The following is a 27,946-nucleotide window of genomic DNA, read 5'->3' on the forward strand; positions in this document are numbered from 1 at the left end:
CTTATTAGCATTGTCTATAAAAAAGTGGTCAAGAATATTATTCATTACTTAATTCAACGGTGTAAAGATTATTTTAGTAAATAGATTAAAAAAATTATACTTGCCAAATAAAAAATTCAATCTATTTACTAAAATAATATTGACAATATAACTAATTGAATTAAATAATGAATGATATTCTTAACCATTTTTGTGTACGGGTATAACTAATAATATTCTTTTACCCTATACATAAGAAACTAATATTTTTGGGATACATGAATATATCTTTTACCAAGGATAATTCTCAAGAATCAAACCACTTATCTTTTTATTTAAAGATATAATAAAACCTTAGATCTTATACCACTAAAATAATATCATGTTAGTTTTTGAATTTAGACTCATATTAACAAATAGTTAAAAAATATTAAGTACATACAACATTAAAACATTCCTAAGGTGCAAAGTGAGTAAAGAGAAGTTAGGTACTTTCAATTCGGCTTCTTTAGGCATTTTCAACGGTTTGTTTATGTATGTTGTAATCATCAAAAGAGTAATATTTCCGTACTAGTCATCAAATATATGTATATTATACTAATATTAATATTAAAAAATTAATATAAAATGTGTAACTTGAAGATATATCATGTTTTAAAAGTATAAACAAATATATTAGTTATATGTAGGACCATCCATATTAATATTTTGGTAAAAAAATTAAGTCATATTAAAACATTAATTTTAAATGAGAAATGATCGATATGTCTGATATGATTCTATTGAAAACCAATTGATATGACCGATTCTGATCATTTTTTATATGTATGTTTAGATGACCAATATAATTGTTTTATCATATTAATATTAAGACCAATACACCAATGGAACTCGCAGACATACCAGTTTTTACAACATTGTGAAATACTACTCCTACCAATCTCCTTCTAATTTGTTTTATGTGAGGGGCAAAAGAAACTATTGAACCTTATGAAAGAAAGCATTGATATTTTTAGATGACTTTAATATTTATACATTATTAGTAAAAGAATACATTTATTTATTTATTTATTTATATATATATATATATGCATCTTCATTATTTTTATTTTAAAGTCAAAATTTATAAAATAATGTGCGATATACTGCTATAAAAACTCTTATATACAAATAATTGTAAATATTAAAAAATATATTTTAAAATATTATTGGTTTTCTTATTATATTATTCTTAGTTACTTTACTCATTATTATTTTTCAACTTACCATAATAATAAATATAGAATATAGTTGATAAATAAATAATTAATATATTAAGGAGAATGAAACGTTGACAGCTTAAAATAATAATTTCTTCTAAAAATCCGACAGGAAGTGATTGTAATTATTAACAACCTTATTGAGTTCTTCTCTTCTGTTCACTACACCCAAATTTTCAAAACTCAATCTTTTCTCTTCCCAATGTTTCTTTCATAATTGATCCCAATATTTATACTCTCAAAATTATCTTTTTTTCATTCCACTCCATTCCAATTGGTCTCTATATTCTTGGGATTTCAATTTTCTGTTTTTCACATTCACCCTTTTCTTCTTGTAACATATATGGATGTGGAATTGCATTGAAACAAGAGCATATATTTAAGTTGAAGCTAAAAAAGATTGCTTTTTTCTCTTGGTTTAACTTGTTTCATCAAAAGGGTGTGGTTTGGTGCAAGGAATTAAGCAAAGTAATGAGTAGAAAGAAAATGAGATTTTCAGTTAGTAATATTGAAGAGGCTGCAGTGAACTTCTTCAACTATCTCTTGCAGGAGAAGCCTCAAATTCCAATCTTCATTCCATTGATTTTGATTGCTTGGGCTATTGAAAGATGGGTCTTCTCTTTTTCTACATGGGTCCCTCTTGTACTTGCTGTTTGGGCAACTATACAGGTTCTTACTTTGATTAGTTTTCTTTCTCTGAATTTGATTCTTTCTGTTTGGTTGAGTTTTACTAAAAAATGTTGAAATTTAGCTTTTAGAAGAAGCTGATTTTTCTGCTTATCACTAAAAAGTATTATAAAGCTAAACAAATGGGTTCTAGTTTTCTCTTTGGTCATGGACAAGTTTAGTCAAGTGAGTAAATAAGGGTCAAACCTTGATTTGATAAATTACATATTATTTCCACAATGTTAAGGCATTAGATCTTAATTGCCTGATAAATTTACTTGCAAGTTTATATGCAATAATTATTTTTAATATGTTTAAATTAGCTTATTTTCAGATCCAATGTCTAAATTTCAAGTATTTATATGTAATTTGTTAGGGTAAAAAGTTATACATAAACATTTTTATAATGTCCATTGGAATTCTTTCCAATTGGGATAGATATATGTTTGATAGAAGAAAATAGACCAAATCAGTGTGGTATTTGAGCAAGAGGCCTTGAGCTACATATTCTTAAATTTATTATGCATATCTTTTGAATTAAATATATTCAGTTGGCTCGGAATGTATGAGGAAATCTTCTTTTATCACGTCCGAGTTGATGGTTTTCTATAATATACATAATATGATATAAGCAGTTAATGTGAGATACTTCTCTTTCATTTTCAGTATGGTAGATATCAAAGAAAACTACTAGAGGAGGACTTGGATAAGAAATGGCGAAGAGTCCTACTGAATTCCTCGGTATATTTTTGTTCCTTTTCTCGCTTGCACATCCCTGAAGTGTTTTATGCAGTTGATTTCAACTTCATGTTCATATAGCCCATCACACCATTGGAGCACTGCGAGTGGCTGAATAAGCTGTTGACAGAAATCTGGCCCAACTATTTTAACCCAAGGCTCTCACTAAAGTTATCAGCTATAGTTGAGGTGAAATTTCACAGACTTTTCCCAGTTACTGCATTATGTACTTTTTTCTTCTGCCGATAAAAAAAGTACTCTTTTCATCTTTATTCGACAGTCAACACTGAAATTGCGAATTAGCTTTTACTCATCATGGTTGTACTGCATAAATATTTTTCATCCATTGCTAAACAGAATGCTTAGAGCCTAAGATCAGTCTACTTATTCTTATTTTCTTACGTTTGGTACTTTCGAAGTGTTTTTCAAAAAGAGTTAGCAAGAGAGGAAGTGTTTACCAGTATCAGATTCTATTGCAGTGAAATAATGAAACTTTAATGAATGTTCAGTGTGGAAATAGAGGATACAACTTGCAATGATGGCATGATAAAGAAGCAGAATGCTATGTTGATTACATTTTCTATTAAGTACTGCAGTTGCATTTTACATTATATGGTTCAGGATGCCCTGTTTTGTTCAACACATTCTTCGGCTATGCATTATATATTGTGATGGGATGAACTAATTTGATTTTTCTTTCTTTTATGTCTCTAGACACGTTTAAAGCTCCGGAAGCCAAGACTATTAGTAAGCAATACTCATTTTCTTCTATGACAGTTTTAAATTAGTTCACCAAAACAGTTCGAGCATTTGATCGGCGATAAAAATTTATAGATGTGTACTGAACTAGAGCAACCCTTCTGTAGGAAAGAGTTGAGCTGCAGGAGTTTTCACTAGGATCATGCCCTCCCAGCTTAGGCCTTCAAGGGATGAGATGGTCAACTATTGGTGACCAGGTTTTACTTTCCTTCACATTTCAAATATCACTAGAAAATAGTATTTTTCACATATTTCATTAACATGTTATTATTCTTCCCATAGCTTCTACTTCTATGTTGAAAACATCAGCAAGTGCTTAGGGAATTTTTTCCATATCTATAGTTTAAAAGACAGTTTAATTTTACTTACAAATATAATAACCTCATAATTATAAGAATCTATAAATATTAGCTTACCAAATATGATTTATCCTTTTATGCATTGATATTTTACTAGATATCTAAAATGTTTTTCTAAAGCATACTGTTGGTATTTTACAGCGAGTCATGCAAGTGGGTTTCGATTGGGACACAAATGAAATGAGCATTTTGTTGCTTGCTAAGCTTGCAAAGCCATTGATTGGAACTGCTCGAATTGTGGTTAACAATCTTCATATCAAGGGTGATGTATGTAAATAAATGTCCTTTACATTTTTGCTTCTGTAAATTAAGAATAAAATCGAAGCTATATAAAGTGAAGTAGGAGATATGAAAAGAAAGCTGGTTTAACTTTTGAAGCATGTAAGTAATGCATGTTGCTTTGAGAATTATGATTACTAGCTACCGCCTTTTCCCCAAGTTTTAGATTTTAGGGCTCGCGTTGTGGTCAGGATAGGATAGAGAGCAAGATAAGATGCGGGTAAGATAAGCTCTTATCTTATCCTGTTTTTGGTGCATACCAGATAATGATGACATTGATATGGTGGTGGCAATAGTGATGGTGTGGTGGTGATGGTGGCCATCGTGTTCAAGTGTGAGGGTATGAGGGGAAAAGCTGCACTATCCTATCATTCTCATTTGAGTCATTTCTATTAAGGTTTCATCTCAAAACTAATTGTCAATGAGAGGAGTAGTCCAACAAATATTTAAACCATTACCGAGATAGGGAGATAGGCGATATGTTGACTTACTTCCCAACATACCCCCACCACAGAAGTCTGTCGGACCCGACAAAGGTTACCTTTGACCCATAACTAATGTACATCTTTTGCCCTATGAATAGAGAGAAGTTGGGCTTTGACTTTGATACCATGTTAAAGGTCTATCTCAAAACCAATTGGCAATGAGAGGAGTAACCGAACGAGTATTTAGCGAGACATGGAGGTAGAAATGTGGGACTTACTTCCCAACAACTTCTAACCGAGCTGACCTATTGGATAGAAAACACACTAGGCAAACAAGATAACCCTATCCTATCCTATCCTATCCTATCCTATGCTGGCTCACCAAACCCTAGATTGGTACAAGATAGAATATACTATCATATCCTGTATCTTTTATCGTGCCCAGTGTCTACCAAACAATTCCTTACTGTCTTCAGTTCTTGACTTCTTGGGGCAGACTACTGATTTTCCAGCATTAACAAGATACTGGTTTGATCCTTATAATTTATTAATCTAATAATCACTTGTATTCATTTTCAGCTTCTCATTACACCAATTCTTGATGGGAAAGCACTTTCGTATTCATTTGTATCAACTCCCGAGGTGAGAGTAGGAATTGCCTTTGGAAGCGGTGGAAGCCAGTCACTTCCTGCCACTGAGTGGCCTGGTGTTTCTTCGTGGCTGGTGTGTTTCTACTAGTTTTAATAATGTGTTTTATTTGTCAAGTTACGAATTGCTGTCTATAAAAATATCCATTGGATGTTATGGCTTTGTACGCTTATTTTCTTCGCAAATTCTGTGAGAAACTTTCTTTTGGGGCCTAACTTTCTATTTCCCACCAATGGATTTTAATGTTTCAGGCTGATTGCAACTTTACACTTTATGCAGGAAAAACTATTTGCTGACACCTTGGTTAAAACCATGGTGGAACCTCGGCGCCGTTGTTTGTCTTTGCCCGTGGTTGATTTAAGGAAAAAAGTTGTTGGAGGCATTATATATATTAAAGTGATTTCGGCAAATAAACTTTCTAGGAGTTGTTTCAAGGCATATAGGAGGCCGCAAAATGGTACAGCCAATGGTTTTTCAGAAGACAATTTTGATGACAAGTACCTACATACATTTGTAGAGGCAGAAGTTGAGGAATTAACCAGGAGAACAGATGTGAGATTGGGTTCAACCCCTAGGTGGGATGCACCATTTAATATGGTTTTACACGATAGTGCAGCAACTCTGCGTTTCAATCTTTATGAATCTTGTCCCAGCAGTGTGAAGTGTGATTATTTAGCAAGTTGTGAAATCAAGGTACTGAGATTGTATTGTCTTATTCAATCTAGCGACGGGAGGATATAAGCTGCCGATAAACATTATATTCATTCAGATAGGATTTTTCTTTAGTCTTTATCTCTTTCTAGGTACTACTTCTTATCTTTTATGTTAGGCTAACTTAATGCTTATGTCTTTGAGTAGATAATGCATGTTGAAGGTGATTCGACAATAATGTGGGCGATAGGACCTGATTCTGAGGTCATAGCAAAGCAAGCACAGTTTTGTGGAGACGAAATTGAAATGGTTGTCCCATTTGAGGGGGCTAACTCTGCAGAGGTAGAATATTTATGATCATTTCAACTCCTCTTCTTTATGATTTAGATACTTTGCTTTTCTTATTGCAACATGATTTGCTTTTCAATAATTTTAACAAGGTTCTTTTTTCGGAATGTAAAAATGTGTATTGATCAAGTAAAATAAAAAATATCAGGATTCTGAATCTGATTGCATAGTTATTCAATATTTATTCTTTATGCATGTCAAAAGTAATGTTATTATAACCCCAATCATATCGTTTTATTTGTGAAGCTGAAATATTATATGGTATTAATCATTTAAAATGGAGGGCAGAGTTTCATATGGATAGTTTTTCTGGTCTAATGCTTTTAAGTGAACTAGCGGCCTCTTAATGTACCATATTCTTGCGGTAGCATAATTTTCTATTTTTGTCGTCTAACTGGTATCCGAGCATAGAACTCCTATCAAAATGCCCTTTTAGTCACATCTTGTACTTCGATATGCATTATTGAATTACCTCTCTGAATGAAAATAGAATTGTTATTGAATGGGATTTTTATTAATTTTACTTTTATCTTCATTGTTTAGTTGAAGGTGAGGATTATAGTAAAAGAGTGGCAATTTTCTGATGCGTCTCATAGCTTGAACAACATCTGGGCTAGCTCTCAGCAACCCCTTAACGGATCATCGAATCTTCAGTTAAGAACTGGAAGGAAACTTAACATAAGTGTTGTGGAAGGAAAGAATCTTGCCGTGAAAGACAAATCTGGAAAGTTTGACCCGTACTTCAAATTGCAATATGGAAAGGTGAGTTGACACTGGTTTTCTACTTGTCTATGAGACTGACTACACTTCTATTACTTGATTAACTGAGGTCATAGGTTCCTAGTTATGCTTTATCCAATTCAGTTGTTAAAATTATTTTCAGGTTATCCAGAAAACAAGGACCGCTCGTACTGCAAATCCTGTCTGGTATCAGTCATTTGAATTTGACGAGATTGGTGGCGGCGAATACTTGAAAATAAAAGGCTTCACTGAAGAAACTTTTGGAGATGAAAACATTGGTAGTGCACAAGTAAATTTGGAAGGGTTAACTGATGGATTGGTCAGGGATGTATGGGTCCCTCTTGAAAGAGCGCAGTGTGGTGAAATAAGACTTAAAATCGAAGCAGTTAAGGCCGAAGATCAAGAAGGATCAAGGGTGTGTGTTTTCAGTAGGAATTAGTGTTTCTTTCAATCCTTACAATATTTAAAAAATGATGCAAAAAGCTATGACATATTATATTTGTGTATTATCGCTTCAGTCATTTACCAATGATGAATTTTCATGTATGACAAATTCATTCTAAGTATGCTTTGCTTGTTTCAAATGGACAGGGTTCAGCTCTGGGATCAAGCAATGGTTGGATAGAACTTGTTCTAATCGAAGGAAGGGATCTTATCGCTGCAGATCGTAGAGGCACAAGTGATCCATATGTGAGGGTACAATATGGAAACTTAAAGAAAAGGACAAAGGTTGGAATACTTCTTCTTTGGTTTCGTTTTTCAAAAAATTGAACATCCATTTGGCAGATACGTCAGAACATGATGGAATAAAACATATTGTTCCTGTTTGGTGCATTCTATAAAAAGAACTAGACAAAAGACTGGAAAAAATGACACTTTGTTTACGGAACAGTTCGCACACCAAACACTACCTAAGAAGTTTTACACTTTCATCTATCTGATATTATAGATATTGATGGTAGCTATTGTATAGTGGATAATTGCACTATACTATAATCATTTACTATTTTCCTTTTCTCTTAACTTTTCATATGACATACCCCACATTTTTCTCACAATTTCATACTCCTGCATTTTCATGCTGTTATTATTCCAGTCTTGCAAAAATGGAGTACTTACTAGTTGCGACATTGTGTGGTAGGTCATATCCAAAACTCTTAACCCATGCTGGAACCAGACCCTAGAGTTCCCTGATGATGGTAGTCCCTTGGAACTACATGTTAAGGACCACAATGCATTGCTACCAACATCAAGTATAGGTGAATGTGTCGTCGAATATCAACGGTTACCACTAAACCAGATGGCCGACAAGTGGATACCTCTTCAAGGGGTTAAAAGGGGTGAGATTCACATCCAAATTACTAGAAAAGTTGCAGAGATTCAAAGGAGAAATACTATAGACGAAGAACTTTCCTTAAGTAAATTACACGGAATTCCTAACCAGGTGAGATCTTCTTTCATATCGGAGAACATTCATCTTTTAAATGCATGATCGATTATTGTTATTATTTGATAATAATAGAATCATTTTTATTAAATGTATATATATTTGTTTTATAGTATTTCATTGGTATAAATGTATGTTATTACACAAAAATGGCACCTAAGTGACCTAACAGATTTTGTTTCCTTTCCAAATAAGCTTGAAACTTTCAGCTTAAGTTTCAACTTCTTGTATCATTATTAGAATTGCCATTTTACAATTTAAGCTAGTTTGTCTAACATGCTAGATTAAAACTAGAAACTAATGGCTTTCTTGTAGTCCCATTTACTATTTATTCTGTGAAGTTATGGTTATTCTCATTTTCATATTATGGCTTATTCTAAGGAGCACGTTTTCTGTCCCACAATGTGTACCACTTCATATGTAATCAACTGTGATTGGTTAGAAAAATACTTAAATATTAAAGTTTTAACTTAAGATTAAATACTCATTTTAGTCCCTCATATTTTTCGATCTTACCAGTTTAGTCCTTCAAAAAAGAAAAGAGCTAAAATGGTCCCCACAAATTTCAAATGTAGGTCAAATTAGTCATTTTTAGCATGTTTTACAACACTTGGTAGGGACTAATTTAACCCAAAAAGGACTAATTTGACCCACATTTGAAATTTTTGGGACCATTTTAGGTATTTTCTTTTTTGAAGGACTAAACTGATACTGCCGAAAAATATGGGACTAAAATTGGTATTTACTCTTAACTTAAATACATTTTTTTCAACTAATCACAACTTATGACACATGGAGTGACACACGTTATTTGACAGAAGATGTGGTACCCTTATTCTAACACATTGTGTAAATTGAACTTTATCAGATCAAACAGATTATGATAAAGTGCAGGACTATGATAGAGGATGAAAATCTTGAAGGACTCTCTACAGCATTGAGTGAGCTAGAAACTTTAGTGGATACACAAAGAGGCTATATAGTTCAGCTAGAGACTGAAGAATTACTTCTTCTCAGAAAAATAAAGGAACTTGGACTAGAAATCATAAGCTCTTCTCCTTCCTCAAGCAGAGGATCTTCTTATGATAGTGGAAATTGAAGCTCATATACTTAGAAGTTGATATTTTTCCATGGACAATGTTGCTTGAGGGAATCATCATAAGAGATTTATATACATGTTTACTACAATATAGCTTGTAAATGGTTATTTGATTATTTCTAAGTTAAGGGGATGTATAATCTGTATAATGCAGAGGGGATTATGTTTCTTTGATTTTGATTTTTGTGAACTTAAATGAAAATAATAATCCATTGCTATTATATATTTGAGGGAAATGTTTTTTGTTGGCCTATACCAAATATTGTTAATTTGTGTGAGCATGATTAAATATTATCATATATGCTATGCTGTTCAATGTTCATAAACCTGGAATAAATATAGTGTATGCATCTGTGAGTGGAATATAGCAAGGGTGTTGAACTAGGAAAAGTAGATTAATTAGGAAAACTAAATTTTGGAACCTGATCATTTTTTATGGTATCACCTTAAACTTTAAATCAAATGACATCATAATATTATATCGTAAATCATATTTATTAATAAAAGATTGATCTTTTGTCTTATGAGTTTAATATATACAAATTGGATGTGTAAGATTTATACACAACTCAATTAGTACATTATTCACCTTTCATTTTTATTATTTTTTGAAGAGTTAATATTGATTAAACATGAATGATGAATGATATATATTATCCGCACATACATTTTTTGATCTTAGGTTATTGTCTAAGAAAATAAAAGTCATTTTACATGGATAAACAATGAGCTTAACCTATGGTGTGTGGAGAATTGCTGAAATTAGTTTTCTAGTAGTAGTGAGAAAAACAAGTGATTTTTTAGGAAATTTTTTTGGTGTAAGACTGGAAAACCTCTTAAGAGGATAATTTTGAATTTTTGATATTGCAACTTGCCTTATCCAATGCCAAAAACCTTTGTGAAAATCTGAAATAAAAACCTCTTCCTCTTCACCAACACTGCAAACAAAATGCACCATTGACAAACACTGAACCTGAACCTATAATGGCATTGACTATTAGCAATGCTAAATTATCAGAATTCTCTTTCCTAAACTCAAATTCATCTTCATTCTCACTCTCCCATTTTCCTCGCTCCTCCACTCTCTTCCTCTCTCACTCCAATTTCCCATTTCCCACTCTCATTTTCTCTTCTCTCAGAACTACCCAACACAAAAATACCCCTAATTCTAACCCTAACCCTACCCACAACCCTTCCTCATCAAAACCCAACATTTCTGCACCATGGCTCCCCAAAACCCCTTCTTCCGACAATTCTCCCAAAAGGGTCGCCGATTCCACCACAAAGGATTCATTTTCCAATGCAGCCGAGAAAGGGCACTTTCAGAGTAGTGATAAAGGGCAGAACGCGGTTGAGAGAATTGTTCTTCGGTTAAGGAATTTGGGGTTAACTCCAGAGGATGAAAAAGAAGCAGAAGCTGAAGGTGAAGCAGAAGGAACAGAAGCTAATGTTAATGACGCTGTTCCGGTGACCGGAGAGGAGAGATTGGGTGAGTTGTTGAAGAGAGAGTGGGTTAGGCCAGATTCTGTGTTGTTGTTGGATGAGGATAAGGTGAATGGTGAACTAGTTTTGCCATGGGAGAGAGAAGAATATGAGGTGGTGGATAAGAAGGAGAAGGAGAAGGGTGAAGAGGGAGAGAATGAGTTTCGGAAAAGAAGGGCAAAGGCACCATCTTTGGCTGAATTAACACTTGAAGATGAGTTATTGAGGAGGTTGAGGAGAGAGGGGATGACAATTAGAGAGAGGATTAATGTGCCTAAAGCTGGGCTTACAGAAGATGTGATGGATAAGATTCACAAAACATGGAGGAGGGAGGAGTTGGTGAGGCTCAAGTTTCATGAGGAACTTGCTAGGGATATGAAAACTGCTCATAAGATTGTTGAGGTTGCTACAATTTCAAAATAATCGTTCTTGTCATATTCATATCAAATACTTCACGGAAACTCTAGTTAGATTGTGCAATTATTTACTTAATTCTAAAAGTAATATAGTGGAAATATCACAATAATTAGATAAATGTTAACATTCTGTTATGATGTTTTATAATGACTTATGCTAATTTATAAAATATTATCTCTATTTCAATATAAGATTTGTGCTTTCATCAATTTAAACTCCCTTGTACATGTCCTATCATATTTATGTCCCATGTCACAAATATGTAATTACCTTAGTGTGGTTTATGTTTTGGTGGAATTTAGGAGCTGCACAAAGTGGATGACTAGATGTTATTTTGGTTCTCCAAAGAAATATGTTTTATCAGAAAAATAAAATTTACGCAACAATAGTATTCAATTATCATAGTTTCGTACTTTAGGAACCAATTTGATGGCATAAAGTGACATTAAACAGCCAATCTTCTGTATTAAAAATGATGGACCAATCGAAAGACATGAGTACATTTGGGAGACTTGAAGTGGAATTTACTCTTATGTCTTTTAGTTGATGCAAGCTGAGTAAATCCTTCAGCGCAGTTCATGTTTTGTTGGATTTTGTGACTTGTGAGTTTCATTTGAAATGCATATCAATCTTATTGGTCATGTCAGTATGTCATTGCTGCTATGTGAGACCGTTGTGCTGAATACTTAGATCAATGCATATAGGTTAGTGTTTACTGTGTTAAAGAACATATCAGCTGACTTGTTGTAGTGTGCAGCGCCGAACAGGAGGATTAGTTACATGGAGCTCAGGGAGTGTTATGAATGTTTATCGTGGTATTAATTACCAAGGGCCTGCATCTGAGAGCCAACTCAATGAAAGAGAAGGTGATGGCTTTTTCGTACCAGATGTCTCCTTGGGAAGTTTATCAAGAACAAAAGACAGTAATGAAACCTCGACCCTGGAGAAGACGGAGCCAGTTGTGAAGGATCAAGAAAAGTCTGAGAACATGACAGAGGAGGAAGCAGAGTACAATGCCCTACTTGATGGTTTAGGTCCTCGTTTTGTTGAATGGTGGGGTACAGGAATACTTCCTGTTGATGCCGATAAACTTCCTCCTACAGTTCCCGGTTACAAAACACCTTTTAGGCTACTTCCTGCACAATGCATTGCTACCAACATCAAGTATAGGTGAATGTGTCGTCGAATATCAACGGTTACCACTAAACCAGATGGCCGACAAGTGGATACCTCTTCAAGGGGTTAAAAGGGGTGAGATTCACATCCAAATTACTAGAAAAGTTGCAGAGATTCAAAGGAGAAATACTATAGACGAAGAACTTTCCTTAAGTAAATTACACGGAATTCCTAACCAGGTGAGATCTTCTTTCATATCGGAGAACATTCATCTTTTAAATGCATGATCGATTATTGTTATTATTTGATAATAATAGAATCATTTTTATTAAATGTATATATATTTGTTTTATAGTATTTCATTGGTATAAATGTATGTTATTACACAAAAATGGCACCTAAGTGACCTAACAGATTTTGTTTCCTTTCCAAATAAGCTTGAAACTTTCAGCTTAAGTTTCAACTTCTTGTATCATTATTAGAATTGCCATTTTACAATTTAAGCTAGTTTGTCTAACATGCTAGATTAAAACTAGAAACTAATGGCTTTCTTGTAGTCCCATTTACTATTTATTCTGTGAAGTTATGGTTATTCTCATTTTCATATTATGGCTTATTCTAAGGAGCACGTTTTCTGTCCCACAATGTGTACCACTTCATATGTAATCAACTGTGATTGGTTAGAAAAATACTTAAATATTAAAGTTTTAACTTAAGATTAAATACTCATTTTAGTCCCTCATATTTTTCGATCTTACCAGTTTAGTCCTTCAAAAAAGAAAAGAGCTAAAATGGTCCCCACAAATTTCAAATGTAGGTCAAATTAGTCATTTTTAGCATGTTTTACAACACTTGGTAGGGACTAATTTAACCCAAAAAGGACTAATTTGACCCACATTTGAAATTTTTGGGACCATTTTAGGTATTTTCTTTTTTGAAGGACTAAACTGATACTGCCGAAAAATATGGGACTAAAATTGGTATTTACTCTTAACTTAAATACATTTTTTTCAACTAATCACAACTTATGACACATGGAGTGACACACGTTATTTGACAGAAGATGTGGTACCCTTATTCTAACACATTGTGTAAATTGAACTTTATCAGATCAAACAGATTATGATAAAGTGCAGGACTATGATAGAGGATGAAAATCTTGAAGGACTCTCTACAGCATTGAGTGAGCTAGAAACTTTAGTGGATACACAAAGAGGCTATATAGTTCAGCTAGAGACTGAAGAATTACTTCTTCTCAGAAAAATAAAGGAACTTGGACTAGAAATCATAAGCTCTTCTCCTTCCTCAAGCAGAGGATCTTCTTATGATAGTGGAAATTGAAGCTCATATACTTAGAAGTTGATATTTTTCCATGGACAATGTTGCTTGAGGGAATCATCATAAGAGATTTATATACATGTTTACTACAATATAGCTTGTAAATGGTTATTTGATTATTTCTAAGTTAAGGGGATGTATAATCTGTATAATGCAGAGGGGATTATGTTTCTTTGATTTTGATTTTTGTGAACTTAAATGAAAATAATAATCCATTGCTATTATATATTTGAGGGAAATGTTTTTTGTTGGCCTATACCAAATATTGTTAATTTGTGTGAGCATGATTAAATATTATCATATATGCTATGCTGTTCAATGTTCATAAACCTGGAATAAATATAGTGTATGCATCTGTGAGTGGAATATAGCAAGGGTGTTGAACTAGGAAAAGTAGATTAATTAGGAAAACTAAATTTTGGAACCTGATCATTTTTTATGGTATCACCTTAAACTTTAAATCAAATGACATCATAATATTATATCGTAAATCATATTTATTAATAAAAGATTGATCTTTTGTCTTATGAGTTTAATATATACAAATTGGATGTGTAAGATTTATACACAACTCAATTAGTACATTATTCACCTTTCATTTTTATTATTTTTTGAAGAGTTAATATTGATTAAACATGAATGATGAATGATATATATTATCCGCACATACATTTTTTGATCTTAGGTTATTGTCTAAGAAAATAAAAGTCATTTTACATGGATAAACAATGAGCTTAACCTATGGTGTGTGGAGAATTGCTGAAATTAGTTTTCTAGTAGTAGTGAGAAAAACAAGTGATTTTTTAGGAAATTTTTTTGGTGTAAGACTGGAAAACCTCTTAAGAGGATAATTTTGAATTTTTGATATTGCAACTTGCCTTATCCAATGCCAAAAACCTTTGTGAAAATCTGAAATAAAAACCTCTTCCTCTTCACCAACACTGCAAACAAAATGCACCATTGACAAACACTGAACCTGAACCTATAATGGCATTGACTATTAGCAATGCTAAATTATCAGAATTCTCTTTCCTAAACTCAAATTCATCTTCATTCTCACTCTCCCATTTTCCTCGCTCCTCCACTCTCTTCCTCTCTCACTCCAATTTCCCATTTCCCACTCTCATTTTCTCTTCTCTCAGAACTACCCAACACAAAAATACCCCTAATTCTAACCCTAACCCTACCCACAACCCTTCCTCATCAAAACCCAACATTTCTGCACCATGGCTCCCCAAAACCCCTTCTTCCGACAATTCTCCCAAAAGGGTCGCCGATTCCACCACAAAGGATTCATTTTCCAATGCAGCCGAGAAAGGGCACTTTCAGAGTAGTGATAAAGGGCAGAACGCGGTTGAGAGAATTGTTCTTCGGTTAAGGAATTTGGGGTTAACTCCAGAGGATGAAAAAGAAGCAGAAGCTGAAGGTGAAGCAGAAGGAACAGAAGCTAATGTTAATGACGCTGTTCCGGTGACCGGAGAGGAGAGATTGGGTGAGTTGTTGAAGAGAGAGTGGGTTAGGCCAGATTCTGTGTTGTTGTTGGATGAGGATAAGGTGAATGGTGAACTAGTTTTGCCATGGGAGAGAGAAGAATATGAGGTGGTGGATAAGAAGGAGAAGGAGAAGGGTGAAGAGGGAGAGAATGAGTTTCGGAAAAGAAGGGCAAAGGCACCATCTTTGGCTGAATTAACACTTGAAGATGAGTTATTGAGGAGGTTGAGGAGAGAGGGGATGACAATTAGAGAGAGGATTAATGTGCCTAAAGCTGGGCTTACAGAAGATGTGATGGATAAGATTCACAAAACATGGAGGAGGGAGGAGTTGGTGAGGCTCAAGTTTCATGAGGAACTTGCTAGGGATATGAAAACTGCTCATAAGATTGTTGAGGTTGCTACAATTTCAAAATAATCGTTCTTGTCATATTCATATCAAATACTTCACGGAAACTCTAGTTAGATTGTGCAATTATTTACTTAATTCTAAAAGTAATATAGTGGAAATATCACAATAATTAGATAAATGTTAACATTCTGTTATGATGTTTTATAATGACTTATGCTAATTTATAAAATATTATCTCTATTTCAATATAAGATTTGTGCTTTCATCAATTTAAACTCCCTTGTACATGTCCTATCATATTTATGTCCCATGTCACAAATATGTAATTACCTTAGTGTGGTTTATGTTTTGGTGGAATTTAGGAGCTGCACAAAGTGGATGACTAGATGTTATTTTGGTTCTCCAAAGAAATATGTTTTATCAGAAAAATAAAATTTACGCAACAATAGTATTCAATTATCATAGTTTCGTACTTTAGGAACCAATTTGATGGCATAAAGTGACATTAAACAGCCAATCTTCTGTATTAAAAATGATGGACCAATCGAAAGACATGAGTACATTTGGGAGACTTGAAGTGGAATTTACTCTTATGTCTTTTAGTTGATGCAAGCTGAGTAAATCCTTCAGCGCAGTTCATGTTTTGTTGGATTTTGTGACTTGTGAGTTTCATTTGAAATGCATATCAATCTTATTGGTCATGTCAGTATGTCATTGCTGCTATGTGAGACCGTTGTGCTGAATACTTAGATCAATGCATATAGGTTAGTGTTTACTGTGTTAAAGAACATATCAGCTGACTTGTTGTAGTGTGCAGCGCCGAACAGGAGGATTAGTTACATGGAGCTCAGGGAGTGTTATGAATGTTTATCGTGGTATTAATTACCAAGGGCCTGCATCTGAGAGCCAACTCAATGAAAGAGAAGGTGATGGCTTTTTCGTACCAGATGTCTCCTTGGGAAGTTTATCAAGAACAAAAGACAGTAATGAAACCTCGACCCTGGAGAAGACGGAGCCAGTTGTGAAGGATCAAGAAAAGTCTGAGAACATGACAGAGGAGGAAGCAGAGTACAATGCCCTACTTGATGGTTTAGGTCCTCGTTTTGTTGAATGGTGGGGTACAGGAATACTTCCTGTTGATGCCGATAAACTTCCTCCTACAGTTCCCGGTTACAAAACACCTTTTAGGCTACTTCCTGCTAGAATGCGTTCTAATCTAACAAATGCAGAGATGACCAATTTAAGGAACCTTGCCAGATCACTTCCTTGCCATTTTGCCTTAGGTAAAAAATCATCCACTGCAATATTTATTGAGTCTATTTTCCTTTTCCTTATATAAAAAATTATGACATTTCTGAAGGGAGAAATAGACATCACCAAGGTCTGGCATGTGCTATTCTTAAGCTCTGGGATAAAAGTTTACTTGCAAAGATTGCTGTCAAACGTGGTATCCAGAACACAAACAATAAACTAATGTCTGAGGAGCTCAAGGTTTGGTTATTTGTAAATTCTTATTTGGCAAATATTTGCATTTGTTTCAAGTCAAATGTATCACATTCTGGACAAAGTGCTGACTTTTGAATGGAAATAACTCAACTGCATTTTTGTCTTTACTTTTTAATGTTACCAAGAAAGTCTGCTGAATCCATGTAATGTGGCTAACGCTGGGTTCTCTTTGCATAGTCATACTCTTGTGTTGCCAACACATAATATAAGCTAAGAATATAAAACAAGGCATTAGTTTTGTTATTTTGAAAGTCATAAGAAAAAATGATTTGTTTTTCTGTTATGGTGCAGACGTTAACAGGAGGTACCTTGCTGTCAAGGAATAAATATTTCATTGTTATATATCGTGGGAAGGACTTTGTTCCAACAACTGTGGCATCAGTTTTGGCGGAAAGAGAGGAATTGACAAAACAGGTACAGGACGTTGAAGAGAAGGTGCGGTTCAGAGCTGTTGATGCAACTCCATCTGGGCAAGATGAAGCAACTCCATTCGGGCCAGATGAAGCAACTCCATTCGGGCCAGATGAAGCAACTCCATCTGGGCAAGATGAAGCAACACCATCTGGGCAAGATGAAGCAACACCATCTGGGCAAGATGAAGCAACACCATCTGGGCAAGATGAAGCAACACCAAAGGCAGGATCTTTAGCGGAGTTCTATGAGGCTCAGGCACGCTGGGGAAGGGATATAACTGCTGAAGAACGTGATAAGATGTTGGAAGAAGCTGCCAAAGCCAAAAGTCTTAGGATTGTCAGACAAATTGAACATAAACTAGCTCTTGTAAGTATCTGCTTATTTTATAAAGATATGTTTGGGATTGTACTTGGTTTATATCTGCACAAAGTCAGACTTGATTTAGAGTGCATTTGTGGATATAAGCATTGGTATAAATAGTCCACATTTTGGACTTCTTGATTGGGGGAAATATAAATCCTCTCAGCTTATTTCCCTTTTTAGTTTTTACTTTTGAATGTTTGTCTGTGTGCAGTTTTATGGAGTCAACTTCGGTTTTAAATTAATATCAAATATGAAGTCTACATGAGCTTGATATTACATATTTCCAAAAAATATTATTATAAGGATGCAGCATAGTTGCTAGATCCTAGATAGAATGAAAAACTATCTTTTTTGGTCTTCTTAACAATGTTAATCCATATTTATCACTCTGATGCATGATCAGGCCCAGGGCAAAAAGCATAGAGCTGAAAAACTGATGTCTAAAATAGAAGCATCCATGGTTCCAGCTGGTCCTGATTATGACCAGGAAACAATCACAGATGAAGAACGTGCTATGTTCCGCAGGGTTGGTTTAAGAATGAAGCCGTACTTACCACTTGGTGAGTAATTGTGAATTTTCATCTGTACAAAGTTGCCGTATTCCAATTTGCAATACTGACATCTTTTTATGATAATCTCCAGGTATCCGTGGTGTGTTCGATGGTGTCATTGAGAATATGCATCTGCATTGGAAATACAGAGAGCTTGTAAAGTTGATAACAAAGCAAAAGACTCTTGCTTTTGTTGAAGACACAGCAAGGTTACTGGAATATGAGAGTGGTGGAATACTAGTGGCAATAGAGAGAGTTCCCAAAGGATTTGCTCTTATTTTCTATCGCGGAAAGAATTATAGGCGGCCCATTACTATAAGGCCTAGAAACCTTCTAACGAAGGCAAAGGCATTGAAGCGTTCAGTAGCGATGCAAAGACACGAGGTACCAGTTACCTATATGACAATTACTAAATCTATAAATCGTTTATATTTGTGATATTAAATTTGATCTTGTATAAACTGTGCAGGCTCTGAGTCAACATATTACTGAATTGGAGAAAACAATATATCAAATGAAAAAAGAACTTGTAAGTATCGACTTGTAATAATTTATTTAGTTATATTTTGATTTGGAAGAGAGGTAACTCCTAAAAGTTATGCTATTTAATCACTTGATTGTCATATAAGCAATTGAAAGTTGAAACCCTTTGGCCTTCTGTTGTTTGTTATTGGGTCTGCTTTAGTTATTCAACCTCAACATGTGGGACTGATCATTTCCCGAAATCATCAACTGGCCCCATGATTTGTTTGGAATTATTTATATTTGCATATCTTAGATCCTTACTCCTTAGTCCAATGTCGATCGGCATTTATATCTTTCTAGATAATATCTGCTGTTGACATATTAAGTGGTCCATATCATGTTTTTTAAGGTCTCTATATGAACTAGTTTTAATATGGTCTTTTAAAATAATGCACAGGGTATGCCTCAAGATTTGGAGCTTGAAGAGAGGTGGAACACAGAGGACCGAAATCAATCAGACAACTTCTCAGAATTCACTGAAGTAAGATACTCTGCATATCTCCTTATTCTCTTGTCTGCCTTATTTTAGGGAGGCTATCAACTAGTCCCTAGCCTATTTAATACAATTTTGAAATTATATCACTAGCAAGGAGGAGAAAGTAGAGCGATACTTTTTCATAACAATGACAATTAATTTGTTATTTGCAGAGTGAAGATGAAGATTCTGATGGTTTTGATGATATGGAAGACAGCGATTGGGAAGACGATGAGGACTAGTTTTCAAATTTAAAAAAGGATGGGCATCTTTGAAGGCAGGTTGATATATTTGCGTTGATATTTCCGAAATTTTGAATGAAATTTGTCATGGCCTGCAGCTAGATAGTTTTCATGTGATGCATTTTAGAAAAGATTGATCTCTGCAATTCGGATCCATACATAACTTTGTCATTCTTGCGCCCTTGATACTAAAACTAGTTGACATTGGGCTGATTGCAGTACTTAGGTATCAATGTTTGGTAGCCAGACAGAACAGAATATTCTGTTATCTTTGGTTCCACTCCATTCTGTGGAACAAACTTGTTCTACTTGTCAGTCTTTTGTCCCCTTACCTTACTGTTTGTTCGACCGATATTCAGGATCATTTCGGTCCTGTATGCATGCACAGCTTAATAATTTTTCTTGATTTGATGAGGCTTTTTTAGTTATCATAAGGGATTTTAATTGCATCAAATGTATTAATTTTCTTTCTACATGTAGGGTAATCAAAAGGCAGGCTTACAACAACTTCTTCTATGTTAGAGCTGAAAATATGGGGTTTGATTTATTCAATGTTCTGCAAAGATGTCATTTCTGGTCCTATGTCAGCAAAAATCCATCATGAATTACATGTTTGCCTCTGGTTTTTCATTATGGATAAACACTCTGCTGTATAGTGGAGTTTACCTCTCTTTGTACTTTACCTGATTATTGTAAATCATCATAGGCTACATTTGTACGGTCATTCAATACAGTAAAAGGATAATTCTTTTGTTGTACTTGTTATTGTAATATTATGCCTTTTATGAGATTTTGTAGTCAATAAATGTAACATGTTTTAAGGATGTAATGCAGTAATGGGATAAGAGACACAATTTTGTTTGAAAAAGAGTAACACAGTGCACAACACTCAAACTTAGTAGCCATATTTTTGTTTATATCCACCAAAATACCCCGCTCGAATTATACTTGCATACCTTGTTCATTTTTCTTCTTGTTACCCTAGATTTAATATAAGAGAATAAAATATCTCCATAAGATAATTTATTTCCTCTAGCTAGTAAAAATATGACATGTGTATTATTTTGCTTTGTTTTAAAAATATTTTATAGAAAATAGTTAAATAAGACACATATCATAATTTTATCGACTGAATGAGATAATTTATCTTCTTTTGCTTGAAGATACATTATTCTCTTAATATAGTGCAAGTGAAATTTAGTGATAAAATATGAATGTGAAAAAAAATCACAAAGGAGTGAAGCCTTAGATATCCTATAGTCTTTTAATTCTTTGATCAAGTGACATACATGTTAGAAAACTTCTACCTTAAAAAATACAAACAAACAAGCAAATACATGTAGAATGTCTATTCAATCATTGGACATTAATATCCAAATTTGGTTGATTCTATTGACTTCAAATACCATATCAGTACCAACAATAAAACATGAATACATAAACTGAAATTGTGTTAATGGCTTATTTTGCAGTAAACAAGTATAGCTAACAAGGTGCTTAATACTTGTTTTTCTTGCTGCTATGCTCCTCAAGCCAAGATATAATATCACCAAGTACATGGAATATAGTTTCATCAGGTTCACCTTCAAGTAGAGTATGAAAAGCATCCTTATAAAGGCAAAGTTTCTTGTCCTTGGCACTAGCTTTCTCATACAAAGCCTTGCTGGCTGATGGATCAGTTATTATATCAGCTTCCCCATGCATGATCAATAATGGCAGAGAAACCTAGCAATTGAAATTCTTTAGTAAGTTTCATTCTTAGAAAGTTCCATAAAAAACAATAGCAGTAGCTGAAGAAAATTGTTAACTAGGATATTTCAGCTTATCATTGCAGTATTCAGAAATAAAAATAAGAATATCTTAATAGTCACTGCAAGCATTTTCAAAGACTATAATGGCAGTCCAGCGCACTAAACGGGGGACTGTGAAGGGTAGATGAAATCAGCTTTGCCCCTCAAGCGGAGTGACTGTTTCCTGGATTTGAACCCATGACCTAAGGGTGAGCAGGACCCGACCGGACCCGCTCACCCAGCACAGCTCGATTATGATCGGGTTCGAATAGGATCGGGTTCAGGTTCAAAAAATAGACTCAGACAATATTTAGGGTCGGGTAGGGACCAAACATGACTCGGCTCGTCCCGTCCCATGATCACTCACTCATCATGTTTGTATGTATTTCTACTCAAATGTATACAGAGTAATGATACAATTTTGATCGAAAATATCATTGATTTTTTGATTATATACATGATTAATGATATATATATATAAATATACATATATCATTTTATATGTCAAATTACATATTCATAATAACAAATAATATTGAGAAGTCTTTATCTAAAATGAGTATGCATTATATTTAATCGGATCTAGGGTCGGGTTTAAAGGTTGACTCAATCGATATTTAGGGTCAGGTTAGCTTCGAGTCTAGGGCCAAGTTCAAATAAATGACCCAACCAACCTTCAGGGCCGGGTAAGGATAAGCCTTAACTTGTTCCATCCCGGCCCATGCTCACCCCTATCGTGACCTCATGGTCACTAAGCAACAACCTTATCGTTGCCCCAAACTCAAACTATTAAGATTATTAAATAATGTTAGTCAATAGAAAAGGTTTACTTCTTCCAATCTCTGTTCTAGCTCTTGTGTTGCTTTCAGCAACTCCAATGCAGTTCCCAGTCTTGGTTTATCCTTGTAGAGTAATACATTATAGGGTGCCTGGAGCAAATAAAAATCATCAATGAAGTAAGACAAGTAGAAAAACATGGATTATTTTCTGCATTTAACTTCAATCTAAATCAAGAACATGTTAATATGTTTATATGTTTTGTCCTAAAGTAGCATCAAACCTACCAGTTTTCTCTTTTTCACATCTCTATATATATTCTCCTTCACCTCTTCCTTTTGTGGAACTAACTTAGTTTTGGGAAGAACCTTAGCAACACCAATGAGTATCTGCTTCAGCAACCAATGCGGAATCATATCCTCCGCAAACTACTTACGAAAAATGATTAGTTTACTAACAGATCGATTAATCGTTTAATTTGAATTGCAGTTTAGACTCATGTAGATACCTTGCATAAAGGTGCTATAAGAGCAGCACCATCCCATGCAGTGGGTTGTTCAAAGTGGATATTCAAAGCAATGGCTCCTCCCATAGACTCACCTAACAAGAAGCTTGGTAAATCTTGATACTCCTTTTTTTCTGTAAATGAAGAGAATACTTACTCTCAAATAATACTGTTATTTAGTTACATGCTATAGAAGTAATTTTTTACCAATGATTACAAATAATAGCTAGCAATGAAATTGAGAAGACTATTATATAGATTTGTTCAAGCAGAAAATTCTCATGCATGCAAACATGAAACAAAAACATTGGCACAATAAAGAAAGATATAATGGAAGCATAGTTAATGTGTGATCTTAAGTCATGGAAAAATATATCTTACATTCTTAGTTCTTACCCTTAATTTTTGAGAAATGCTCTATAACATCATTCACTAGATTTTCAAAGCTAGGAATATAGCCATGAAGACCATCTGAAAGGCCAAATCCAGGGTAGTCCAATGCAAATACTCCATATCCAGATGTTGCTAACTTCCTTGCAACCCCTAATACAAAATGCAAGATAAAATGACATTAAACTATCAATTTATTTTCTGCATACATAAATAGAACAAACTTTTATTTATTATAGATATGTTCATGCCTTCAAAGTAAAATGTGCATGTGTCTGCATAACCATGACAGTAACAAATGATTGCTTTCAAAGGAGATCTTTCTGGTAGCCAACTTTTAGAGAATATTTCTAATCCTCTAGAATTCACTTCATAAACCTGCACATGAGTAATTGAATTTAAATAATATATTATTGCTAAGTATTTTGTATGATAGTGTTAGAGGGTGAGCCTTCACGCAACAGTAATTGTTTAGTGGCCAAGATGTCACAATTCAAAACTTGTAAACAACCTCTCCACCTGTGGTGGAACGGATGCATACATCTAGTCTCTTCAGATCTCACTAGATGGGAGACTCGTGCACTGAGTTGTCGTCTATTTTTGTGATAGTATTAGTGTTTATGACACCTGACACTCATCTTGTTAGAAAAATTACAACTACTTTCCTTACAACTATTTAAAAAGGGAAATGGTCTAGGGTAGTACATCAGTAACAGAAGAAACTGTAATTACCCTTTTAAGAAAGTCTCTAAGTGTAATAACTAATAATCACTAACTTTAAATAACTCTGTCATTACCTTGTTAATTAAACTCTAATAAAAATGCTAAATCTCATGCCTCCAAATTTTGAGTGCAAAAATTTGAAAGGAATCACTAATGATTAAAATCTAGTCTATTATTCGCTTATTATGTTTATGCACTGACTTATATTTGGATGTTTGAAGCAATAAGTTGAGTCATATATAAGATGTAACTTTAGTGAACAAGAATAAATAACTTTAAAGAATGACACCTAATGTAAACATTACCTCAAAATAACAAAACAAATTTATGCAAGAAATGTTAATAGTCCTTTACCTCTTTCATCTTCACCCCATCAACTGGTAACTGCAACACATTTCAAAAACAGAAATGAGCTAAATTCCTTTCTGCTTTGTCATTTTGTAATATGAAATAAAAATGAGTACAAAACAGTCAAAGCAAGGGAATTTGATTTATATATCTAGATAGGCATATAAAGACATCATTAGTATAGATATATTTATAAACCACCTAAACCAACAAGCTTTATAAGTTGTTCAGTAGAAAGATTGGTCTGTGTAAGGTATTGATTTACAACATTGCCTTCAATTGAATTTCAATGTAGTCGCGTAACCGAAAATCAGGGCGCGAATAAAGTCTTTTGCAGCAAGAAAGGGTCTGAATTCTTTTTTCCTTTGAAGGGAGTCAAAGGAGTGAGGAGAAAGACAAATAAGGGGCAACTAAAGCAAACAACTACTGTTCCATTCATTTCTTGGAGATCAAGTATGTTCTAGGAAGTAAAGATAACATGTAAAGATGATACATTACCTTAAATAAGCAGTGATCAATGGCAAACTGAGTATGCTTGAAAGCCTCACGAGCGCGTCGCCTAGCCGGTGCTTCATCCATGTTGGATAGATAAATGTTTCGCAACTCTTCACTCATATCTTGTATATCTTGTATTGTGGCTACATCCATTTTCTCCTTTGAACACTTTCAGTATCACTCCCTTACTGCTCTATATATATAAAATGCTTTTACAGCATAACATAACACACATGACACTAAAATGGTGTAATAAAAGAGCAAGATAAAGTGTAATGAAAATGAGTAATGTGCAAGTTGTGATGGATGGTTAGAGATGTGTCTCATTCACCATTCAGCTACCCATTGCAGCTGGAAGTGGGAGCTAGAACTTAAGAGGTCCCAAAAGTTAAGGGTAGGGGGCTAATAAGGTACAAGTGAGTATAGCAATGTGTCAAAAGAGATTGGTTGATAAATTAAAGCAAAAATTGATGGGTAGTTAATATTTTATCACCTACATTCATGACTTAGATCTACTTCTCAAAAATTCATGATTTTGTCCACAATTCACCAGTGCCATCTTCACTAAATTGCAAATACTAGATATGAAAATTTGCATACAATATCTAGATTCAAGTCTGACATAACCAAATATGTGTACCAAGAAAAATATGATTATGTAACCAAATAAATATATTTGGACAGTCTGAGTCTACTAGTTTTTTGGGTCTGATCTTGCATGTGGTCCTATTTTTTTATACTACAAACTATATCTCCTCATCTTTTAGATAAGAAACTAATTTATTTCGGGGTTTATGATTGTCTCTGTCAGTAAGTATCATTCTTAGGAATTGGATCATTAACTTTTGGGTATCTAACAAGGTGTTATGCTATTACACTTCATGTGTATGTGGTCCAATTACTATAATTCCATATTTAGTAATAAATGTTGCATCCCAATTTCTACATGATTAAAATGGTGGTACTGTTCTAAAGTTTTACTATCACTATGTCCATCACATTTTTGTTCAATCTAACCGAACCCAACTGCCTTATTAAGATTCTTTACTCTCTCACCGTAAAATTTGTTAACCCATTCAATTGGTTGTCCATGATCAATGACATGGACAAATATTATATGTTCTTAATGGTATCTTATTTTCTGTCTTAAACTTAATTAAAATGTTACTTTTTGTTTTAAATTTTTTCTTTTTATTCATATGACAATATATAATTGGTCTGTGACACAGTTGAGAACTCTATTTCAATAAGATACTTATTTCTTAAAATATTCTATTAAGAAAGTTAAGATTGGTAGGCCATCTTTATGAGAAAAACCTAATTTCATTTTCTGTTTTCATTAATAAAATTGTTTTTAATCTGTTTTCTGTATTATATACCCAAATTTTGGCTGTAAAATCAAAAGCAAAACACATTAAGTTAAATCAAATTATGCAGGTCCAAAATAATAGGTTTTTGTCTTTGAAACGGTTCCCTTCTCCAATTGAGATTCCATTCCCAAACTCCCTCAACCCAATGACCCATTTGACAAACTAAAGTTTTTGTATTAACCGAGGAAGTAGGAGAAACTTGCCTAAAGTGGGTTAGGCACTTAGGCTTCTGTACTTCTTAATACTCCTGCCTAGGTGCACCATAATTATGAATTTCACAATGTTTCAATAACTTATATGTGAAACAATAACATGATCAAATCTCCAATATGTATTAACGCTAAGTATGTCATTTTGTCATAATAATAAAACACTATCGAAGTATGTCAATTTGTCACGATATATATATAAGACCTGTTTGATGGACTTTTGTTAAAGAATGTCATTGGTCAAAACAAACTCATCATTCTATTCTACCATGAACATACATAAAATGAGACATGATCACCATAATAAAAGTATTGACACCATCACTTATGAACTTGCAGTTTGCCTTACATGTTGAACCTACACTTAGTATTACGAATTGAAGAGAGAAGGCCATTTGGATTATACTCAAAATAAAAACTTAAATATAATCATATAATAACAAATTGAATAAAGTTTCAAGTTATTGAATTCAAAATGAAATAAAGTAATGATAGTTTCTAAAAGATAGATATATCAAAAAATGTCTATTTTTAGATTTTAGATTAGATGATGAAATGATACAACCTGATAAATAAAAATGAATAGAAAATCCACTTAATGTTGTTATATGATATTTGGATTTGAAAGAAAAATATCTTATTAAGATTTAGTTTATTTTATTTTATTTGAATTCATCTATAGTTTATACTTAACTTGTAAGATATTATTTTTTTAACAACTTTTATCTATACAATAAATTGTTTAGAGTAACTCATATTTGAGTTTGATCAATTATTATTATCTTAAACTTTTATATGATATTAGAATGATTTCATTTTTCATGACCTGTTAAGACATTATCTCATTATTGATGTACCAAAAATTTGAAACTTTGAATAGTCATCTCCTTTTACCATACCACTACAGTACTATTAGAATAGTTTCATCTTCCAAGATTCATATTTCAGTTTGACTAATCTTTATTATCACACATTTATAAGAATGTGTTGTTTACTTCAAATTGTTTCTACTTAACCAATAGGTAATACACTTCAAAATCTCAATAATTCAAGACATTAGTAACAATTTGATCACTTTAAAAAAGCACTCCAATTCTTAAAATGAATAGATTTCCCAAAGATATATTAGTAGTTGGATCAGAAATAGAAAATTGAAAGGGGATTTCATAGGGCACAAGCGTGTGAAGAAGGGGAATCAGAGTTCTGGATCCAAAAAAAGTGAAGTATGAATGGAGATTAAAGGTTTGAGTAATGATATATTGTCCTATCAAATTCTTCTCCAAAACTTTATACTTATAATAAAATGATATATGTTACTTATAAACTAATTATTAGTAAACAAAATATTATTTTTGACACATATTACTTCTGTTATAATGTAGGAGGATATATTACTTTTCACTTATATTAATATGTGTATGAATTATTATGATTTATGATTAAAATTACTAAATAGGCTTAGCAAATAGGCATGCAAAATAAGAAAAATTAATGCTCACAAATTTTAAGTCAAAATTCAAGCTATCTAATAAATTCTCTCACAAATAATATAATCTTGCACTTATTACTTATGAAGTCCAAGATAGCCCTTAAGACTTGACTAATCACTAATGTGTCAAACTCATATCTTTAGATTATTATTTATTGATTAATTGGTCCTATTTAATTAT

At 33.4% G+C, this 27,946-nt stretch overlaps 3 protein-coding genes across 10 annotated transcripts; 2 read left to right on the forward strand and 1 right to left on the reverse strand.

The window, feature by feature from the left end:
- LOC109347731 (synaptotagmin-5-like) lies at positions 1,372-13,975 on the forward strand. 5 transcript variants are annotated; one of them, XM_019587757.1, is made up of 15 exons: positions 1,372-1,907; positions 2,571-2,645; positions 2,724-2,831; positions 3,357-3,389; positions 3,509-3,598; positions 3,902-4,027; positions 5,044-5,187; positions 5,392-5,805; positions 5,971-6,105; positions 6,655-6,873; positions 6,995-7,267; positions 7,444-7,581; positions 7,994-8,111; positions 12,468-12,652; positions 13,524-13,975. In XM_019587757.1, exons 1-15 carry the CDS (start codon positions 1,710-1,712, stop codon positions 13,752-13,754), a joined length of 2,487 nt encoding a protein of 828 aa, XP_019443302.1. In that variant the 5' UTR covers positions 1,372-1,709; the 3' UTR covers positions 13,755-13,975. The 5 variants fall into 5 exon arrangements, with proteins under 5 accessions (XP_019443302.1, XP_019443303.1, XP_019443304.1 ...); XM_019587758.1 differs by having other exon boundaries at positions 7,994-8,100; positions 12,457-12,652; XM_019587759.1 differs by lacking the exons at positions 12,468-12,652; positions 13,524-13,975 and adding an exon at positions 9,177-9,640 and having other exon boundaries at positions 7,994-8,296.
- LOC109347730 (CRM-domain containing factor CFM3, chloroplastic/mitochondrial-like) lies at positions 10,252-20,531 on the forward strand. Of its 4 annotated transcripts, XR_002107638.1 has the most exons (11): positions 10,252-11,282; positions 12,055-12,425; positions 16,782-16,876; positions 16,954-17,084; positions 17,391-17,879; positions 18,280-18,436; positions 18,519-18,811; positions 18,897-18,956; positions 19,350-19,433; positions 19,601-19,740; positions 20,194-20,531. XR_002107638.1 is itself a non-coding variant. In XM_019587754.1 (10 exons), exons 1-9 carry the CDS (start codon positions 14,739-14,741, stop codon positions 19,667-19,669), a joined length of 2,649 nt encoding a protein of 882 aa, XP_019443299.1. In that variant the 5' UTR covers positions 14,608-14,738; the 3' UTR covers positions 19,670-19,708; positions 20,150-20,531. The 4 variants fall into 4 exon arrangements, 2 of the variants coding, with proteins under 2 accessions (XP_019443299.1, XP_019443300.1); XR_002107637.1 differs by lacking the exons at positions 10,252-11,282; positions 12,055-12,425 and adding an exon at positions 14,608-15,638 and having other exon boundaries at positions 16,411-16,876; XM_019587754.1 differs by lacking the exons at positions 10,252-11,282; positions 12,055-12,425 and adding an exon at positions 14,608-15,638 and having other exon boundaries at positions 16,411-16,876; positions 19,601-19,708; positions 20,150-20,531.
- Positions 20,960-25,059, reverse strand: LOC109347732 (caffeoylshikimate esterase-like). Its single transcript, XM_019587762.1, has 8 exons — positions 24,701-25,059; positions 24,209-24,238; positions 23,383-23,509; positions 23,138-23,284; positions 22,745-22,875; positions 22,524-22,664; positions 22,290-22,388; positions 20,960-21,394 (listed from the first exon to the last, which is right to left on the reverse strand). Exons 1-8 carry the CDS (start codon positions 24,848-24,850, stop codon positions 21,167-21,169), a joined length of 1,053 nt encoding a protein of 350 aa, XP_019443307.1. The 5' UTR covers positions 24,851-25,059; the 3' UTR covers positions 20,960-21,166.

This window comes from Lupinus angustifolius, chromosome LG05 (assembly GCF_001865875.1).
Source record: "Lupinus angustifolius cultivar Tanjil chromosome LG05, LupAngTanjil_v1.0, whole genome shotgun sequence".
Classification (NCBI taxonomy): Eukaryota; Viridiplantae; Streptophyta; class Magnoliopsida; order Fabales; family Fabaceae; genus Lupinus; species Lupinus angustifolius.

Bases quoted from the DNA above. Each gene is read 5' to 3' on its own strand.
- LOC109347731 (XM_019587757.1), top strand. From the start codon at position 1,710: ATGAGTAGAAAGAAAATGAGATTTTCAGTTAGTAATATTGAAGAGGCT. The intron at 2,832-3,356 runs GTGAAATTTCAC...TTATGTCTCTAG, and splicing joins AGTTATCAGCTATAGTTGAG to ACACGTTTAAAGCTCCGGAA. The intron at 4,028-5,043 runs GTATGTAAATAA...ATTCATTTTCAG, and splicing joins ATCTTCATATCAAGGGTGAT to CTTCTCATTACACCAATTCT.
- LOC109347730 (XM_019587754.1), top strand. From the start codon at position 14,739: ATGGCATTGACTATTAGCAATGCTAAATTATCAGAATTCTCTTTCCTA. The intron at 15,639-16,410 runs GTTGCTACAATT...TGTAGTGTGCAG, and splicing joins CTGCTCATAAGATTGTTGAG to CGCCGAACAGGAGGATTAGT. The intron at 17,880-18,279 runs GTAAGTATCTGC...ATGCATGATCAG, and splicing joins TTGAACATAAACTAGCTCTT to GCCCAGGGCAAAAAGCATAG.
- LOC109347732 (XM_019587762.1), bottom strand. From the start codon at position 24,850: ATGGATGTAGCCACAATACAAGATATACAAGATATGAGTGAAGAGTTG. The intron at 22,665-22,744 runs GTATCTACATGA...TTTCGTAAGTAG, and splicing joins TTATAGCACCTTTATGCAAG to TTTGCGGAGGATATGATTCC. The intron at 22,389-22,523 runs GTAGGTTTGATG...TATTTGCTCCAG, and splicing joins ATGTGAAAAAGAGAAAACTG to GCACCCTATAATGTATTACT.